This window comes from Podarcis tiliguerta (assembly GCF_965153285.1).
Source record: "Podarcis tiliguerta genome assembly, chromosome: 9".
Lineage (NCBI taxonomy): Eukaryota > Metazoa > Chordata > Lepidosauria > Squamata > Lacertidae > Podarcis > Podarcis tiliguerta.
In genome coordinates this window covers 71,429,360-71,450,473 of record NC_139542.1, presented here as the reverse complement: position 1 = coordinate 71,450,473, position 21,114 = coordinate 71,429,360, and the positions used below count along the sequence as shown (strand labels likewise).

The window sequence follows — 21,114 nt, the reverse complement described above, 5'->3', positions numbered from 1 at the left end:
TCCCCGCTTTCTCCTCGATCAGTCCGTCTGCCTTCCTTGCTGCGCTGGTTGCTTCCCCTTCTGCCTCCTCCCTTCCTTTTTCCCCTTTTTCCTCCTGCAACTCTCGCAGCCTCTCTCCGTCTTTCTCCCCTCCAGGCCCTACTAGGCGCTCCGCTAACCCTTCTAATAGCGACCCAGATTTGCGGAGGAGAGAGCTGGGGAATGCCGAGAGAGCGCGGGCTCCCAGCCACTGCAGAGGCGTGACTTGTGCGCCTTGGTGGGGGCCAAGCCGCCCACCCCCCAAGCGCGCCCTTGCCTTTGGGCAACCCAGAGATCTTTCTCGGCCGGCGCTTCGCTCCCCTAAGGCGGCGGCGGCGGCTGCTCCGTGGTGCTGAACGGACAGCTCCCTCGGCGCGCCGGGCCGAGACGCCCCTTCCCCGCGAGGCTGCCGGCCTCCTCCGCCCTTCCGCCCGCCCGGGGCAGCCTCTGCCGCTCCCCGGAGCCCGGCAGCCGCTCGGAGGCGGGAGGTGCGCCGGCCTGGCCTTGCGCTGGGCGTCCGGGAAGCCCCTCCCCTGGAGAGAGGCGAGGCTCGCGGCCCCCGGCGTCCGGCTGCGCGGCCCTCGGCGTGCGCTGCTTCTGCGCGCGACCTTCCGCCTCCGAGCCGGGCCGGGCTGCGGCGCTGCAATCCCTGCTGACGCCGCCGCCGCCGCTTCCCATTCGTCCGCGCCGCTTCTCCAGCCCCCTCCCCGCCGCCTCGTCCTTTGTACTTTCTTTCACGTGTTCCGGGCCGGCGGGCGGGCGGGCGGGCGAGGGTCGGTCCCGGCAGGGAAAGAGGAGCGCTCGGGAGGCGGGCGAGCGGCTTCTCCCGGTAAGGCGCGAAGGGCCCGGCGGGCCGTGCGTGCGGCCCCCGCCCCGTGGCCCCGCGAGGATGGCGGAGAGGAAGAGGATCTGGAACACGGAGGACGACCTGCCGGTCTACCTGGCGCGGCCGGGCACCACGGCGCAGACGCCCCGCCAGAAGTACGGCGGCATGTTCGCCTCGGTGGAGGGCGCCTACGAGAACAAGACCATCGACTTCGACGCCTACAGCGTGGGCCGCAAGGGCTCGCGCACCCCGCGCAGCGGCAGCCGCCACGACCTGCTGGACGGCGCCGGCGGAGACAGCTACAGCGAGACGGCCAGCGACGTCAGCGAGATCTCGGGCTCCGTGGTCAGCTCGCCCAGCGGCGACAGGGAGGCCCGCGCGCCCGCCGTCGAGATCCGCTACCCGGCCGGCAAGGATCCGCCGCGCGGCGCCCACAATGGCAAGGTAAGCGCGGCGGGGCTCCCCAGGCCCAGCAGGCAGGCGCCGCCCGCCCGAGTCGCGGCTCCCCCTGCAGGGCTCGCTGCGGAATCGGGGAGGAGACCCGCACCAGGCCCGCCAGCGCCGGCAGCAGCAGCAGCCAGGCCAGCCCAGCGCCCGAGGAGGAGAGCGGGGAGCGGCGGGCTCAGTGGCGTAGCGTGGGGGGTGCAGGGGGGGCCGACCGCACCGGGCACAACATCTGGGGGGGGGCGCTCGCACTCGCAGCTCTCTGCCCCCTGCTAAAATCCACGGGTTAGGGGGCGCAAATTACTTGCCTTGCCCCGGGTGCTGACAACCCACGCTACGCCACTGGGCGGGCTGGGTTCTCCGGGGCTGCAGTTGAGTTCTCTGGGGTGTCTCTCGAGGAGGAATGCGGGGGGAAATGCGGTCATTTCTCGCTCATCAAACGTAACTTGGCCCTTAGCTAGCATGTCATGAATATACTGCAAAACGTGTTTCCCCGCTGAAATCTGATTTTAGTTGCTTCTCTGTCTAGCTGTCGTCTCATAACCAAAGGTCTCTTGAGTGACAGTCAAAGCAATTCAACATGCAAATTCAATAAAACCCACAGTGCCCACTAATACAAAACAGCCATATCTTAATGACGGACCACATCAGAGAGGTCTAGGGGGGGGCTTGCCATCTGGACAGCCAGGACCTCCATATACACACTGCCCAGGCTTGCATCAATGGGAGGTCGCTTCCATGCTGCTAATGCAGGGTCTTGACTTCACCCCCCGGAGCTGCAGTCTCCTATCTCTGAAGATAAGATGCCTACAGCCAACGATAGCCAGCAATCCCCTTCCTTTGCACGTCTGGAAGAAAGCTATTCAGTGGAGGCTGCTCACCTAGGGTAGTCAGATGTGCATGCAGGTGCTAAGAACTTGTGTGCAGATGCTCTGAATATTAATGCCCTGTGACTGAAATGTGTCAGTATCAGTTTCCCTTTCCATGATTACTTACATCAACTTATCTCTGCACGGCTGCCATACATGTGCGTTGGGGAACAGTCTCTTTTAAAGCACTGTATCTTATCTCTATGACTAACAGTTTAGGTAGTAGCTCAAGCAGTTGCAAGCCCTGCAAATTCAAGAATTTTTGAATTCTATAAAGTCAGACAGTCTTCATCTGGAGTTCTGGTTGTGCAGTTCCAGCTTTTCTGAGCTCATCAATGGGCAATGGCTTCTCTGTGCTCTGCTTGACCTTTCTTTCAGAAAAGCTGAGCAGTTAGCTAATTTCTATTTGGAGTCACTGGAGCATCGAAACACTCAGTCAAGTTTGGTTATGGGGGTTGCGAGCGGGTGGGGGGGACAATGACTAATGAGCTGATCAAGAAACCCGTCTTGATTGGCTGCCTAGGAACCTTTTGTTAAGGAAGAACATCTAGCTTTTAGCTGTCATGGCATGCAAGACTTGGGAAGGTTAGTTCACATACCCTAATATCATTCGTATGCATCCAGATATTTACAGTTATCTCCTCCCCAAATGAAAAATCAAGTGTCTTTCAAGGATTTGATCAGAAATGGAAGCTGTTGAAAGAATGGCATTGTTTTATTATTGTACAAGAAAACTTGCTAGTGATTTGTGACCTGCCGACATCTGTATGTCTTCAGCTGTGCGTTGCAATGAACACTGGAGAAAGGGAAGAATGTAAAATTGTAGCAAAACCTTTTGAGCAAGGTCATTATTGGAATTCTTCCAGATATTGAAGCCTTCAGAAATGTATCACTTTTTCAAGGCCATAATTTGTTCTTGGCATGCGGGAAATTAAAGGGAAAGATGTTTGCCACTATCCCTACTGAAACCCATTGTGACTGCAGTTAGCCAAGCTTATATCAGTCCAAACATCCCATAACATGCTCACCAAACAGGGCTGGTTGGACTTGCCTGCCATTGCCATGCACCATGATCCACCCTCTAAATATCCAGGATCTGTTTCTTCACAATATTACAGACCCACTGAAATTAATGGACCTAAATTAATCATGTCCACCAACTTGAATGGGTCTAGTCTGAGTAGGACTAGCACTGGATACAATCCTTTGCGTAGGATAATGAAGGACGTAATTCTGTTTGGGCATTCCACATCCCTCAGGCAGTAAGGGAAAGCAGGGATGGGCATGTTAGCTCTGGGCCCTTGTTGCCTTCCACAAGTTGGAGCAATAATTTCAGGAGCAGGACCCTACTCTATCCATATACACTTTCCCTCTCCTGATTTAGAACCCTAGAAAAATCAGGGTTCTAGATTTAAGATAACCAACTTGGTGCTATGAAAATATGGGAAGAAGAAAAACTGAACTGAGTTAATACTGAGGCCAAAGTACTAATTTTCAGATATGTTTTGAAGCTGGCTATTAGAAACTGCACAGAACTGTGTTTTAAGAAGCGAATGGCGTGGGAGAGAGTTTCTCTCCCTCCTATATGAAATTGTCATCAGTGAGCATCATATTGCTAGGAAAGTCATAGAGAAGCAGTCTTCAACTGATGTTTAGCTGCAACCATCATGACACATACACGCTAGTTACATGTATGCTCCGCATGTATCTCCTCAGCCCCATTGTTGTTGCCCATCATTGAAATGTGGTTTTGAAGAAAACATGTGCCAGTTTACTTGGTTCTCATAGTTCTATCGAATTTTATTTGTGTGTATACGCCTTCCAGTAACTCAAAAGGGCAGCTTAAAAGCTCTTGCAGACAGAGAGTGGCCTGTTTAGTTCTCCTTTGGTGGGACCAGCTGAAAAGGCGGGTGGCTGTCCTGCTCCTTCGGATGCCCAGAGACAGTTGAGGAGGTTGAAGGGGGCATATCTGCCTCTGGTTTCCCCTCCAGTCCAATGTCTGGTCAAACTGGTTTCGCAGGGATGTGAAGCACCCCAGAACAATATGGGGTGATGATGACAGAAGCTAAGAATAGCACCAGCCTCTTCCACACCTTTCAGGGCCGGCCCACCCCAAGTCAGATCTAGCAGATCCTGAAGCTGGTCTTTCTTTTTCCCCTCCCCTGCTTGTTCCCGATGAAGCTCTTGGCGCACCTGTTCTTCCCTGACGGGGAGGCGCCATTTTGGGGTTCGCCTGGGGGTCCCCCTGCCCTGACCATTCCCCCCTCTCGGGCAAAGGGCGCTTCCTTCCTCTGCAGCCAGAGCGAGCAGCGGAAGGATTCTGGGCGGGCGCCGTCCTGCACCTGGGACACAATGGCAGCGCCCACTCTGGGCCAGGCCCTCCCGGGGCCCTTTTCTCCGGCCGGGGGCCGAGCGGGAGGCGGCGTTTTCCGGCGCGAGAGGCAGGCCGGGTGCTAGGAGGCGCTTCCTGGGTGGGGAAGCGGCCTTGGCAGTGCAGCCCCCGCAGCCGCCTCTAGACGGAGCTCGTCCTCCCCAGTCCCGCGGGGGGAGCCTCTCCCTCGATCCGCCGCGCCCCTCCCCGCCCGCCTGCCTGCCTGGCGACTCCTCCTCGGCCGGCGCCGCCGCGCTTTGTTGTGCCGCCGCCGGGCGCGCCCCTCTCCGCAGCCGGAGGCATGTCTGGCCACCAAGGCAAAAAGAGCATCCCGCGCATCACGGTGAGCAGCAGCAGCCGGCAGGCGCGGCCCCTCTGCAGCCTCCCTTTGTCCGCTGGGGGGGTGGGGTCGCCCGGGGGGCCAGCGCCGCGTGTGCCGCCGCTGGAGGAGCCCCGAGGGCCGGACGTGGGGAGGGCGGCTTCCCCTGGGGCCGCGACGGGGCAGCAGCAGCGCCGCTTCCCGGCTGCAGAGGCGCGGAGCCAGGCGGGCCAAGCAGAACAAAAGAGCGCGGGGAGCCGGGCGCGCGCCTGCAGGGCGCCGGGGCAAGGGGGCAGCCGCCCCCGCCAGGCTGAGCACCTACCGGGGGGGGGGGAGCGGGGGAGCGGGTGTCTCCGGAATAGGATCCCGCGGCGGGGTTTCCAAAGGGGGCTTAATGCTAAGAGCTCTGTGGGAGCTTTGATGTGCATCGTGGAGGCGACCTTGGCTTTCCGAAGCGGAGCAGCCAGCCCCACATCTCCCCATGCAAAAGGCATTGGGGGCGCTTCCCTGGGCGCCCACCTCCCACGGGCTCGCGATGTGCTTCCTCGCGCAGCGCCGGCCTCCGCCACTTGCCACGAGGCTGTCAAGAGGTGCGCGGCATATTCCTGCCACATGCTTCCTCGGAAGCCAGTCCCATTGTGTTCAACGGGGCTCACTCCCTGTAAGTGTGATTAGGGCCGCATGTTTGGATTTCCTTTAAAGGGCAACACAGAGAAAGAAGAAATTCTGCCGCATGGGAAATTGTGAAGTGCACAAAAGGCTGCTTGCTCTAGGGTGGCAGGCAGTGGCGTAGCGTGGGTTGTCAGCACCCGGGGCAAGGCAAGTAATTTGCGCCCCCTAACCCATGGATTTGCGCCCCCTAACCCTAACCCCCAGATGTTGCGCCCGGTGCGGCCGCCCCCCCTGCACCCCCCCACGCTACGCCACTGGTGGTAGGTGGCGCATTGTGTACTATTCACAGATAGAAACATAGGGATGTGATACAGCTCGATGTCGCTCTAGCACCACATGGAAAAGGAGAAGCTGTGGCTGCCCACAAGTTTCCCTCTGAAAATCCAAGTATTGCTGGGAGCAACCAGGAATCTATCTGGATATTATTATTATAAAATTTATATACCACCCATACCCATAGGTCTCAGGGCAGTTCACAGGATTTATTTTAAGCAATAAAGAATGTACTTGTTTCTCTTTGAGACTCCACCCGTTTATCCAGACACCCAGGGTTGTGCAAATCTATTTTGTTAAGAAGCTTGCTAGACTTCTCAAGGTTTCATGAAAACCTCTCAGTTTTATAGCTTAAGAAAAAACCTTAACGTTTGCTTTAACTTTCCTTGTGGCAGCAACTGGTTGTAATGTGCAGATGTGTGGATTGTCTGTTTCCCCAAAACATTGATTAGTTCCCCCTCTGAAATCTGACGAACCTCCAAACCTGTTTCAAATTGCGTGTTAGGTGAAATTCTTGATTGCAATCCTGATCACAACATTAAGTAAGGGATAGTTGGGTCCAGGGACAAATTTGATTAGCCGTTAGTCCAACAAGTTGCAGGGAGCTTAAGGAAGATGCAAGAATCTTAGAACTGTCCAGCAATATTAAGGTAGCAATTCTCTGTATTTGGAGGACATTCAACCCCACCAGCACCAAACTGGTCAATATTTCAACCCCCCTCCTCTTGCCCCCAACAGACATTTGGCATTTTGTGGCTGTTGAACAGACTCGTTCCTTGTGGGGCTTTTGGAGGTGAAACCCCCTTAGGCACCAGAAGGAATGAATACAGTATAGAGCAGGGGACCAGGTGAGTGCTAATTCCTAGCAGCCACTCAAAAGAACACCAACTGTTTATATGACAGTTACTTTTCACTGACAGAAAAACAGCATTTGAAAAATTATTTTGAACAAACCAATTAGGTGGAAAGGGAGGTGAGACAAATGAAGAGGTTCTAATCACACCCTCTTGATAAAACATGTGAATTTGAAGCACAGGGGGAAAGGCAGGGTCGCTGGAGCAGCTTGGTTTATTTTTATGCACCTGCTCATGTCTCTTTAATGCACAAGCTTTTAGTCGGCAAACTTTCCCCTGCTGTTTATTTCTGTGTCAAGAAAGCCTTCACCAGCTGAAAGTCTGCACGCTAGACAGCTAGTCAAGATGCAGGAGCAGGTCCAGCAACCAAGGTGTTACGCCAGTGCAGAAGTCCAAGATCATCCGGAGGGTCCCCGAGTCCCCACACTGACTTAAAGCTTGTGGACTCTCTGAGTTTAACTGCTCCTCAGCCTTAACTACTGTTTCTCTGCTGCTGCAGTCTAGGAGTCAGGGAAACAGAGTTGCCCTGTTTTTCCTGCCAGGTTCCCCACGCCTTCAAAAGCTGCATTACAGCACACATCTGTGGGTAAATGCCCATTTTTTGAGCCACATGGTGGTTGGAGTTCTTCAGGAAAAAGGCTAGCTCATACAGGGCAATTAGATGAACTGTTTCTGTTACCCATTTTAGAATATAATTAACAAATTCATATAGCTTTCTTATAATGGTTAGCTTCATCAGTATCTGAAAATTCAAACAGAGGCTCTTTATCCTGTCCAATGCTAAATGTAAATGCACGAAACTTGTTAACATACCATATTTCTAGCACACATTATAAGCAAAATGATCAAGACTTATTTTAAGATTAAAGGTCTGCTGGATTTTTTTGTTGTTGCTCAGTTACAAATTGGAGCCAAATTCTTGCAGAGAGTTGTACTTTGATTTAGCAACTCAGTGGTTGCAAAGCTTATCTTGCCTATTTGAACTCCCAATAACAAAATTTAGGAAGCAAAAAAAAAAAAGTATTTGCAGGACAGGATTGTCTGTTGTAGAGATGCTCACACATAACCTGGTTGAAAACTCTTAATAATCAAATATTGAAAGTGTTTCTGGTTGGACAGTCAGTCGGAAAAATGTAGTAGACCCTATAAATAGCCCCTCTGAGCAAACTAACTTTTGGAAAATAAAAAGGATATCAAAGAAATGGTTTTAACTGACCAGGAGTTTTTCACTATTAAAGGAAAACATGGTGTCTTATAATCACCTAATTTTCAGAAGCATCCATTACAGAGGCTAGGGGATCATACCTCTTGGATACAGAATAAGAAAAATTAATACATTCAGCAAATACACTGGCCACTTTTGGGTTTGGTAATGGTTCTAAAAGATCTCTACTGGGAGAATGTTTTCTGGAATAGAAAATAAGTGTTAGCTCGCAAGTGGAGCTGGGCAAAGAAGAGGATTTTGTCAGGGCCATCCACCACCACACAAGCCCCACAGCCCTGCTCTGCACTGATATCTCCTTTGGTGATGAACTGGTGCTGGTCCTGCTAAAAAAAAGCCAGTCTGTGAAGGTTCCTGGCACACTGCTCAGAAGAGCAGCCGTAGTCCATTTCGATGTTGAGAAAGGGGTGCTAATTGTATTGGTATCTGCTTAGTTGGAGATTATGTTGAACATTTCAGAACTTATTTCTCACAAGTTACCAGAGACACATTAGGTGGCTAAAACCTTTGGAGTTTTTAGATGTAAAGAAGTTGACTTTAAGTAGCAGGAAATACGACCTGAGAACAGATATCCTAATCTAGAATTACAGTAGTGATATTGTGCATGAAGATCGCACTGCAGTTCTCTTAAGACCTTGTGCTGTTGATGGTTAACTACATGTTTTTAAGTAAGCTATTAGACCTAATTCTTTTTCTCCTTTCCCCCCTTCAGAGTGAACGCCTGCTCATTAAAGGTGGACGGATTATTAATGATGACCACTCCTTCTATGCAGATGTTTACCTGGAAGATGGGCTGATAAAGTTAGTTTTAAAACTTTGAACTTTCTGTGTATGTTTGGTGATGCAAGAGTTGCTAGCAACATTATGGTGCACTTGCCTATTTAACATATCTTATCTATAGTCAAAGCTACAGGCTCCCCCATCCAGTCTTTTCTGATATCAGTTGACTGGATTGATTCCAGCCCAAAGTTTCTATTTGGGGTATGTTCACATTAGCAAGGTCAAACATACACCCCTTCTGTGTTTCAAACTGCATTTCACAGCATTGTTAACATTAGGGGGGGGAGAATGTCTTCACCCAACAGACATGAACTTTTTGGTTTCTCTGCCCCTGCAACACCTGCCCTCCCAAATTCCTATTTTGTCATCTGCGCAAGTTGCTCACCTGTGCATGTATGATGGGTGTTAGGATTTGTTCACATTAACCACTTCTTCTGCATCCAGTTTTTTAGTTAGATTGAAGCTGGCTTGAGCAAGGTGCCATGTGAATGTGACTTTAAAAACTTTCAGTGGGAGCAAAGTGGTAAGTGAACATGCATCCATCTGTCTTGAGAGACATTGAGTGTGTAAACTGCTGTGTTAGGAGCACCAAAGTGACCTCCCCGGGACGCGAGCCTGGGCAGTGTGTATCAAAGTCCTGGGCTGCCCAGAGGACAAGATCTCCTTTTCATCCTAGCTAATGTGCTCCTAGGGACGCGGGGTGGCGCTGTGGGTAAAAGCCTCAGTGCCTAGGGCTTGCCGATCGAAAGGTCGCTCCCGTTGTTCGGTCCCAGCGCCTGCCAACCTAGCAGTTCGAAAGCACTCTCGGGTGCAAGTAGATAAATAGGGATCGCTTACTAGCGGGAAGGTAAACGGCACTTCCGTGTGCGGCTCTGGCTCGCCAGAGCAGCGATGTCACACTGGCCACGTGACCTGGAAGTGTCTGGCCTCTTTGAGTGAGATGGGCGCACAACCCTAGAGTCTGTCAAGACTGGCCCGTACGGGCAGGGGTACCTTTACCTTTAATGTGGTCCTAAGGAAAGCAGAACAGTATGTTTGGCTCCAGCTGGGAGTTGCTGGAAGGAGGAGTTCAAGGCACCACCAACCATCTTGGGGACTCCTTTCTGGATTTGTGTATGGAAAAAACCTTGCCAACAAAGGTCTGTATAGTTAAAGCTATGGTTTTCCCAGTAGTGATGTATGGAAATGAGAGCTGGACCATAAAGAAGGCTGATCGCCGAAGAATTGATGCTTTTGAATTATGGTGCTGGAGGAGACTCTTGAGAGTCCCATGGAAGAAGATCAAACCTATCCATTCTGAAGGAAATCAGCCCTGAGTGCTCACTGGAAGGACAGATCCTGAAGCTGAGGCTCCAATACTTTGGCTACCTCATGAGAAGAGAAGACTCCCTGGAAAAGACCCTGATGTTGGGAAAGATGGAGGGCACAAGGAGAAGGGAACAACAGGACAGAGGACGAGATGGTTGGACAGTGTTCTCGAAGCTACCAGCATGAGTTTGACCAAACTGCGGGAGGCAGTGGAAGACAGGAATGCCTGGCATGCTCTGGTCCATGGGGTCACGAAGAGTTGGACACGACTAAATGACTATACAACAACAACAAAACTTCTTAGGCTTTTTTTCTCCTGAAGATTTCCCACAAGGCACCAGAGGTTTAGGGTCAGAGTATTCCTTCTCCTAAGTGGGCTACCTTCCCAGGTTGAGGAGCCTTATCTTCCCCCTCCCCCCATTTCCTCCTACAGTGCACGCAAAACCCACCTTCTTGACCATTGAAACCCACCATTGGTCTTGTCCACCCCATCCACTGGAGCCTGTCTTCGCATGCAAGGGGACGTCTCTAACTCAATGGGTTTGAGACCAGCTGGCTGCCCTGGTTTAGCTGGGTAGTTGAAGCCGTTTTCCGGGGTGTGGCCACTGTCACATGCTAACAGCTTACAGGAGGCACACGTGAAAGGGTGCAGGGTGAGGACACAAGGTGGACAAACTACCCAGAAGTAGCACAACCTCTGGTGGGGGACACATGCCCTTAGTATAGTGTAGGATTCACAGCATAAAAGCTGTTAGGCAAGCATGTACTTCCAGTCAAAGAATTTCCATCATACATAGAAGGGGCTTAGCTGTTTTAAAAGGATGTCCCCATGTGAAACGACTGATTTGGATGCAGATTTGACCCTATGATGGCCAAACTAGATATACAGTACCTTGGTGTGTGTTTGGGGAGGGGTTGTTTATCAGAGAAATAGCAGAAAATAAAGTAAGAAATTGCAAGAGGTATAGAATCCCCCCCCCCCAAATCTTCTTTGCTGTGGTCTAGTTTATTACTGGTTGGGAGTGGGTTGCAATCTTCTTTTTTGTTAAATAAATTTTATTAATTTTCAGTTACAGAAATCCAGTATGCACCAAATTATATTAATGCCAAATAACAATACCAATTCAGTTACAAATCAATTACATAGCCCAGTGATGGCCAAACTTGGCCCTCCAGCTGTTTTGGGACTACAGTTCCCATCATCCTTGACCACTGGTCCTGTTAGCTAGGAATGATGGGAGTTGTAGTCCCAAAATAGCTGAAGGGCCAAGTTTGGTCATCACTGACCAATTTTGTGTGGCTTCCCACGTGCTGTACTTCAGGGTCCGATTTCCTTTAATTCTGCCTCCAAACTATTGCTTAAACCAAAGACAACCTATTCTTGATAAAATCCCTACAATGATTAACTTCAATTTGCATTAACACATAATAGTAATTTGTAAATTCCTGCAATCTTCTGAGTGGATCTTGTTTCATTTGTGCTCTGCATAGTAATGTGACACAGACATTGCCGGGCCTCTTGGAGTGGTTGTGTAACAACAATGCCTGCCACCCTCAAGCCCATTCCCTTCAAATTTCTTCTATCTGCACATGTGTGTGCTTTATGTATAATTGGGTGTTATATATATGTGTATATATGCCTCTTGAGGATTAACACTTTATGTAGCTCTGCTGAAGTGAGCTTAAACCCATGAAAGCTTATGCCACATAAATTTGTTAGTCCTGACTTGTGTTTTTCCTGCAACAGACTGATATAGAATGTGAGGGACATGGCATTCATATGCTTTGATATTAGAATTTCTCATTCACTTTATCTTAAACTGAGGAAGCTATTGCATTTTCTAAACATAAGTTAACTGCAGGCGGGCAAATCAATTCTAGTATTCATGGCTGGCTATAGCTCTTCCTCTTAGGAAGTATACTATGAGCAGGTACATATGTAAGGCCTTTGCTGCTCCTGCTGTTGCACCACTGGGAGCTAAGCCATGGTTTGTTTAGGTTGCTGTCTGAATTGAGGCTCATGGTTTGTCTTGCTCCAGGTAAAGGATGAGCTGTAAACCCAAAAATTAGTTTTGGTTGCAGCTCATGGGGTGTCTGGAGTGATACAAGCCACAGTCCTGGATTCTGTGGAAAGTTTTCCGTTTCATATGTTCATTAGTCAAAATGCCAGTTGCAGATACAATCTTAGGCAAGCTTGGAAGCTTCAAGGTTGTTAGTGAACAGAAACAAATACAGGTAAATAAACACACTAAATTAAATCACCTTCTAAGGCACCAGTAAATTTTCTGATGCAAAACTGTTTTGTTTTTGCAGATTAATGTAATTTTCCAGAAAACTTTTCAGTATGAATTTTTCCAGAGAAAACCCTTTAGTGCTTTAGTGTGAGCTCTCCAGCCAAACTAGCCTTTCACATTGCAAAATTTGCACTATTTGGTATTGACCCAATTTATATGTAAACCGCATTGATGCCGTGATGCTCAAAAAATTGTGGAGAGTGTTTCATGTGTGTGGAATGACTGAGCTGGATTTTTGTAAACCTCTTAGATGTTTTCTTAAAATCAAGCAGTATATAAATTCTGTTAAATAAGATAAATGAAATTTAATTTCTTTGTTCTCTAAATCAGTGGTTCACAATTAGCTAAGTACTGTGCACTCACTGTTTTTTAAAAGCCAAGCCAAGGACCCCCTCTTTTGAAATTTTTGATATCTCTGTGGCAGTTTTTGTTATGTGAACGGTGTCACAGACTCCCTGGGTGGGTTACACAGAATGCCTGAGGTTCGCAGGCCACCAATCGGGAACCACATCTCTAAATGTTTAGTTCGCAGGCCACCAATCAGGAACCACATCTCTAAATGTTTAGTTGGCATGGCTGAAGCTTGTTCAGCCACCCACAGCTGCGGAGCTGTTGTTTCCCTGTAGCACTGCCTACGGGGCAATTGTGTCCATGGGGTTCCAGGGTATACCTTTAGCTCTAGCTCCTAAGTTCCGATACATCTTAAGAATGTTCATGATTCCTGCATTGCAGAGGGTTGGACTACATGAGATCCCTTCTAATTCTATAATCCTGTGATTCTGTGATTCTTCTATGAGCCCATTTGGGGTATTAGAGGGACAGTGGGAGAGAGGTTTGCAAGAAGCAACGGACAACTTTAATCAATTATATTATCAGAAGAACTATACAACCCAAATAGTTCATCAAACTTCACAAAGGCATGGGCAATTTGCACCATTCTTCCATTGCCAACGTTTGTGTTATGATTTGCATGTTTTGGAACTGGAAGTCAGGTTTGGGCTGGCTGTGATATTCTTTCTGGTAGTGGACATAGTAATAGCTTCACTGTGCTGTAAGGAAAGCTACAGTATATGACACAAGTGGTTTGTAGGAATTCTAAGCAGCGTAAAGACCAGCCCATGAGATACTGTAGCTAAACTGTCATATGCAGGATCTATGGTTGCAAAATGCATGCAAAAATGCAGTGAGATCTATTGGGATGCAGGATGCTGTATAATCACATGTTAGACCCTAATATTAGACCCATGATTCAACTGAAGTTGAGGTTTATATTTGAAACCTTCAAGATTGTTGTTAATGCTTCTAGACAAAAGAACCAAAATAGCCCTTCTTCCTTTTCGTCAGACAAATAGGAGAGAATTTGATTGTTCCTGGTGGAGTGAAGACCATTGAGACGAATGGGCTTATGGTTATTCCTGGAGGCATCGATGTCAATACTTACCTGCAGAAGCCCTCTCAAGGCATGATGGCTATTGATGATTTCTATCATGGCACAAAGGCAGCTCTAGGAGGAGGCACTACCATGATCAGTAAGTACTGGAAATGCCCAGCACTTCATAATGGAAAAGCTGAGGATGTGTCCCATTCACAGAAGCATTAGAGAAAGGTTTAGTTTCATATGGCACAGGAGAGCAAACAAGTAAGTCCAGACCTTTCTCCCCATTAAAGATAGTAATAGCTGAAGCTTCAGTGGCTGTAATGATATGTGCAAATGGGTTAGCTAGACTGAAGAAAAACAAACTGCTGCTCAATGAAAACATTAGATTTTTAACTGGATATATTGTTGTTATTGTTATTATTGTTGTTATTATTTCAATTTATTAGTTCCTTACCACATAAGTCTCCAAGTGAGCTCAAAAAATTGAAAGCTGAAAGAATGCCAAAAAAGGACAATGTAATACAATGGTAACCATACCTGCCCTTGGACCATAGGGTGAAAGGCTGGGAAGGGAAGGAAGGAATAAAATAATCTGTAAAAGAAATCTATTGAAACAACAGCAAAAGCATAGCTGTCAACCTTCCCTTTTTTTTTGCGGGAAATTCCCTTATTCCAACGCCGTTTCCCGCTGCTATCCCGGATTGTTAGATATCCCGTAGACTGTCCCCGGGACAGGTGAGGCTGCTGATCCCTTATTTTCAAATCTGAAAGTTGACAGCTATGAGCAAATGCATTCTATCAATAGACAGCAAAATAAAACAGGCAGCGACCATTTCGCACTTGGGTTCCATTCCCAGCCCCCGCATGCGTTGGCAGAGAGTGTATAAGAGTGCCCTGGCCCATTATGCCCCACCCCCTTTCTCCCCGTTCTGCCCTCCTTTTACCACCTTCTGGGTCTCTGAAAGGCCCCTTGCATCGGTGATCATGCGTCAATTGGAAGCGCCGAAAATGGTCGCCACCAGTAGTAGTAATAATAATTTTAAAAATCATTATCCATCAAATGCCTGGGAGAATAGGTAAGTTTTTACTTAGCGTAGGGACGGTGTTAAGTGATGGAGCAGGGTGAATCTCACTGGGGAGAGTTTTCCAAACTTCCATGAGAGGAACACCCAGAGAAGGGCCCTGGATGAAAACCAGAGGGTCTGGGTAGGTTCAAATCATGAGTGGGGTTTGAAAAGATATTGGGGTTCTGAGCCATATAGAGATTTAAGGTTAAATCACCACTTTGAATGGGACTTGGAAATGAACAGGCAGCCACTGCGGCTGAGTCAAGGGCCGGTGCCACGTGATCCATTTGCCCTAAACCTCTTAGCAATCAGGTGGGTGCATTCGATGCTGCCTAGTTTCCGAATCATCTTCAGAGACACCCCTGTGCATTGCAGTAATCCAGAGGGACGCTGTCTAGAGCATCCTGCATGCCACTCACTTGGACAGGAAAGCCATTCTCTAGCAGCATCTCAGTCTTGTCTAGATTAAACTTCAGTCCACTGGTCCTCATTCAGTCCCTTGTGACCAGGCAACAGTTCAGCACATCCGCTGCCTCACCTGCAGAAGATGAAAATGAGAAACAGAGCTGGCTGTCCTCAGGATACTGATAACAGTGCGCTCCAAAACTGAGTATGACCCCACTTAGCAGTTTCAGTCTCATAAAGTGTCGGTAAAACACTTTACATTTCATCTTAGTGTGTGATCACACCGGCTTTGGCTGGTTTACTTGTGGCCCTGTGCAGAAAATTTCAGCTTAGCTCAGTGATACATCCTCTGTATCTCTGTAATATGCTCCTTGCATGGCGAGTTCCTGCCCCCCCTGAAAATAAAGACACATGACACAATTATTAAGGCTAATGGGCTAAAAAAGGCCACAACTTTATTGGTTACAGGTGAAGAGTGGTGTTGGCTTAGGCATTGGTCCTAACCGACTATATCCGGTTCAGCCTGTCCACTTGAAGTCTGGGAAGGGTTAACCACCAGTAGGGGGAGTCCTAGGGACGCGGGTGGCGCTAGGCACGCGGGTGGCGCTGTGGGTTAAAGCCTCAGCGCCTAGGGCTTGCCGATCGCAAGGTCGGCGGTTCGAATCCCCGTGGCGGGGTGCGCTCCCGTTGTTCGGTCCCAGCGCCTGCCAACCTAGCAGTTTGAAAGCACTCCCGGGTGCAAGTAGATAAATAGGGACCGCTTACTAGCGGGAAGGTAAACGGCATTTCCGTGTGCACTCTGGCTCGCCAGAGCAGCGATGTCACGCTGGCCATGTGACCCGGAAGTGTCTTCGGACAGTGCTGGCCCCCGGCCTCTTTGAGTGAGATGGGCGCACCAAGTCTGTCAAGACTGGCCCGTATGGGCAGGGGTACCTTTACCTTTAGGGGGAGTCCTGCTGATGCACATCAACTAGGAACTCCCCCGGGGTCACCGCTAGGGGGCGTGCCTTAGGCCCTCACCTCCCTAGGCTTCGGACAGGGCCACGCCCCACGGAATCCTTTATCAGATTACCCTTCAATATGGGGGGCAGGTGATGGCACTTCCTCCCCTCTTCCATCTACAGAACAATACCAATGCCTAACTGCCAATACCCAGAAAGTTGTGATGATATGCTACGAGGTAGGTGAAAACCAAGTGGCTGGTGCCAATTTGCCAAGTGGAAAAATTCCTACCAGGCCCCTCAACGGCGGTCCATAGCAAGGTCAAGTAACAAAAACCTTAAAGGGTGGGAGGTGGGAAACAGGAACAGCTGGTAGGCAGGAAAAGAGGGAGATCCCCGGTGCCGCTTGCCTTAAATAGGGCAGGCCACGCCCCCAGAGCCAGCTGATTGGCCAGGGGGTGACGTGGCTGGGGATTCCCTAAATCGCTCGGGGGCTGGGCTCCAGCCACTGTGTGCATGGTGGGGCTGTGAAGCCCGCAACCCCACCTCCTCTGCAGGGCGGAAGTGGCTTTATGGGACTCTTTTTAAAGACTATTAGGAAACCAGTTGGTACAGAACATAGCAACAAGAATGCTGGTACCAAGTTATCTGAAGGGCCACTTGCATCTATATGCACTTTCCTGGGCTTTCAGATCCACTTCTGAGGCCCTGCATTAGTCTGATGGGTACCAGGTACAGGGCCTTTCAGGTGGTGGCCCTATAGTTAGTCTCTCTTGGAAAGTATGAGTGACCCCATCTTTGGAAATGTCTAAGAAACTACTAAAAAATTTTGTTTCTGTCTTTTTATTATCTGCTGTTGCCTTAAAAAAACTATTCTAATGTTTTAGTGGCTATTGTTCAGTTTTAAGCAGGTGTAATGTCTTATTGTTGTTATTGTTATTATTATTGTTATTATTATTGTTAAAGTCATAAATTTTGGACACTGTCTTAAAGTGGCTGTTGCACCCTAAAAAGTAACATATAAATCAGGTAATAAATAAAATAAACAAAACTGTTGAGAATGATTGGCAAAAGGTGTCCTTTCAGCATATGTCCCTTGTTAGATGAATGTAGTCTATTTATATAAAAAACTGAAAGACTGCAGTGGAGCTAAACAGTGAAGGTGGGCGAGAGAATTTGTCAGTGAGGAGCTAGGTGGGAAAAGGAGCCTATTTCTAGGAAGAGAGAAGAGAGCAGTGTGAGAAAGTGCCGTTGAGAGCGGCTTCTTGTTCAAGCTATTTTATTCTCAGCTATGATTAAGCCAGGATGTCAGTACGGGCATAACAACAAACTGTGATTTATGATCCTAGTTTGCTGTCTCAAGCATAGTATGGCTAGTGTGCCTTCTGGGGTTCAGGCATGCAGACAGGCTGGGGTTATGCTAAAAACAACAGCAACCCTATGGCCTGGTGTTACTTCCAACGTGGGCCACTTTGGTGCTTACTCGTAAGTGGGCATTGGCCAAGGCTGCACATATTTCTTAGGGGATGACCTATTCTAACTGGCTTTGTCGGCTCAGCTCAGTGTCCTGCTATTCGAAAAGAAATAAGCTAGATCAAACTTAAGTTAATTGAAATAGTTCTTCCTTGCACAGAGAAATGACTAGTTTATTTAAGCTCTTCAGAAACAGCGTGGCAATGAAACAAGAGGTTTCAGGACCTGTTTTGTTTCGTGTACTATTGCATCTGTAGATAAAATGTGGACTGAACTTTATTTGCCTGTTAACAAACCCTTCATCCTGATTGCAGTTGACCATGTGCTTCCTGAACCCAGCTCCAGCCTATTAACCTCCTTTGAAAAGTGGCACGAGGCAGCAGACACAAAATCCTGTTGCGATTACTCTCTCCATGTGGATATCACCAACTGGTATGATGGAATCAGGGAAGAGCTGGATATCCTGGTACAAGATAAAGGTTAGTAACAGTCTAGCAGAATAGTCAGATGAAGAGATAAAAATATGGGGGATATTGTCAAAAACCTTACTGAAATCATGATACACAACATCATAGCTGTCATGTGTCCCTTATTTGAAGGGACAGTCCCTTATTCCAGCGCCATGTCCCACTGCTGTCCCTTATTGATAGATGTCCCTTAAATGATGTCCCTTAAATTTCAAAGGAAGCAGCTCCTCTCCCTCCCTCCCTGCCGGCCAGGGAGGAGGGAGGCTCCAACTGTGTTGCTTGGCTGTGTTGCTCACCCAATAAGAAGTCTAAGAACGACTGGGGGGTGGAGCTTGCATGCCTTGTGTGTGGCTAGTTAATGCAAGCCGAGGGGTTTTTTGAATGCTGGACGCCATTTTGTTGCACGTGCTGCTGCAAACTTTGCAGTGCAAAGCCAGGCCGGGGAGCCATCTTAAGTTGAGGCTGCATAGGCCTTGTGGTGCATGTGATTCATATTCTGTTCAGTTGAACCTCTGGTTACAAAGTTGGTTGGATAGTGTTCTCGAAGCTACCAGCATGAGTTTGACCAGACTGCAGGAGGACAGGAAGACTGGAGTGCCTGGAACAGGTGAGGCTGCAGGTCCCTTATTTTCAAGGCTGCAGGTCCCTTATTTTCAAATCTGTAAGTTGACAGCTATGCACAACATCCATAGCATTCCCCTGATCTACCAAGCTTGCAATTCTATAAAAGAAAGAAAGAAATTAGATTTTTTTTCTGGCATGATTTGTTTTTGAGAAACCCATGTTGGGTCTTAGTAATCACAGCATCCTTTTTTAAGTTCTTGCAGACTGTTTAATTATCTGTTCTAGGACATTCCTGGTATTGATGTCAAGTTGACCGGTCAGTAGTTACCTGTATCTTCAATCCCCCCCCCCCTTTTTGGAGATGAGGACAACATTTGTCCTCTTCCAGTCCTCAGGGACCTCGCCTGTTCTCCAAGAATTCTTGAAGATCATATCCTCAAGCTCCTTTAGTACTCTTGGATACACCTCTCTGTGCTCTCTGTCTCTTACTTCACCAGCTATCCTGTTTTTGCATTCCAAAAACTTATTTAAAAATTCAATTCATTGTCAAATGTGATATTTTTACAAATACAGTGGTGCCTCGCAAGACGAAATTAATTCGTTCCGCGAGTTTTTTTGTTGTACGAGTTTTTTCGTCTTGCGAAGCACCACTGCATTTAAACACTGACAATGGCGGGGAGGGGCGGGGAGAAGCAGGGCAGCTGCCGCAGCCGGTACCTCAGACTCACCCGCGCATTGTGGCCACCGTGCGACGCAGCTGCTGGAGGGCGGCAGGGCTCAGGAGCGCGACTCGGCGGAACTGCCACCAGGGAGAGAGAGGCGCTGGAGGCAACGGCTCTCTGAGGGGAGCGCGTGAGGGGGGTGGGCAGCGGCGCGAGGCACCAACCATCAGCGGGAAAGTGGGAGGGAGCCGGAGGCGCGGGGAAGGGAGCGTGCGTGCGTGCAGTGACCATCGCCATGACACGAGAGGCAGGGCCGTTTCGTCTAGCGAAGCAAGCCCTTAGGAAAATCCATCTTGCGAAGCACCTCAGAAAACGAAAAACCCTTTCGTCTAGCGAGTTTTTCGTCTTCCGAGGCATTCGTCTTGCGGGGTACCAGTGTAGCTTGTTGCACTCATAAAGCCCAAGTTCATTCACTTAACACTGCTTCTGTCCATAACTCAGTATACCATCCTCTTAAGTCTGGTGTCTGACAGCTCTTCCAGTTTTAGCGTATATGAATAATTTTCTGCAACAATAATAAAAAAGGAACATTCCATAGGTTCCTTTCTTTTAATATTGTTAACCTGCCGGTGTAGCCAAACATGAGCAGTGCTGAGCACAAGCCACACTTGCGAAGGAACCCTTGGGTGTGCATTCCAAGGGCTGGGATTGTTGCTTTGGGTTTACAACTTTACCTGACATGCACCTGATCCCTTCTGCCATCAGGCGAGGGTCAAGTGGGCAGGGCAGGGAGGTAGTGGCAGAGGAAGGGGGGTCCACCCCAGGTGCCATCTATGAGAGGGGTGGCAAGAGGGCATCCCATGGGGGGCTTGCCCCGCTGCCCCCAGGCGTGATGGCAGTGAGCCACCACCATCACTCCACCACAGCTGCGTGCGGAGGATCCTTTGCTGCACCCTCTCCCGCCACCCACGCTCAAGCAGCGGTGGAAAACTGCCCAGTGGCGCATGCGCAACAGCGCTATGAAAGTTGCTGTGCATCCACCCTACGTACGGGGCATGCACATGCGCCCTATGTAGCTGTGCTGCACATGCACCATACGTACAGCGCACATGCATGCGCCACCAGGCAGTTTGCCCCGCTCTCCCGCACCAGGTGCCGGTTCCCCTTCCTTCGCCCCTCCAGGGAGGAAAGGACTCGTGGGCCAAAATAGGACTCCTGGCAGTCCTATGTTATCAATATGCTGATGATACCTAGCTCTACCTCTTTTAAATCAGAACCAGTGAAAGCGGTGAAGGTCCTGTGTGAGTGCCTGGAGGCGGTTGGAGGATGGATGGCGGCTAATGGATTGAGGTTGAATCCTGTCAAGACAGAAGTACTGTTTTGGGGGGACAGGGGGTGGGCAGGTGTGGGGGACTCCCTGGTCCTGAATGGAGTAACTGTGCCCCTAAAGGACCAGATGCGCAGCCTGGGAGTCAATTTCGACTCACAGCTGTCCATGGAGGCGCAGGTCAATTCTGTTTCCAGGGCAGCTGTTTATCAGCTCCATCTGGTACACAGGCTGAGACCCTACCTGCCCACAGACTGTCTCACCAGAGTGGTGCTACTGCAATGCGCTCTGTGTGGGGCTACCTTTGAAGGTGACCCAGAAACTACAACTAATCCAAAATGCGGCAGCCAGACTGGTGACTGGGGGTGGCCACTGAGACCATACAACACCGATTCTGAAAGACCTACATTGGCTCCCAATACGTTTCCGAGCACAATTCAAAGTGTTGGTGTTGACCTTTAAAGCCCTAAACGGCCTCGGCCCAGTATACCTGAAGGAGCGTTTCCACCCCCATCGTTCTGCCTGGACACTGAGGTCCAGCGCCGAGGGCCTTCTGGTGGTTCCCTCACTGCAAGAAGTG

The 21,114-nt window shown here is 49.3% G+C and overlaps 1 protein-coding gene across 2 annotated transcripts in view; it reads left to right on the top strand.

Moving 5' to 3' along the window:
• Window positions 1-533: 533 nt before the first annotated feature.
• Window positions 534-21,114, top strand: part of CRMP1 (collapsin response mediator protein 1) — a 42,140-nt gene continuing 21,559 nt past the window's right edge. The window contains exons 1-4 of one of the 2 annotated variants that reach the window (XM_083399004.1): window positions 534-1,288; window positions 8,581-8,669; window positions 13,595-13,779; window positions 17,829-17,993. In XM_083399004.1, the coding sequence (XP_083255130.1) occupies window positions 908-1,288; window positions 8,581-8,669; window positions 13,595-13,779; window positions 17,829-17,993 (820 nt within the window). In that variant the 5' untranslated portion in view covers window positions 534-907. Of the gene's footprint in view, window positions 1,289-4,722; window positions 4,872-8,580; window positions 8,670-13,594; window positions 13,780-17,828; window positions 17,994-21,114 lie in introns of those variants that run through there. The other variant, XM_083399005.1, reaches the window with a different exon arrangement.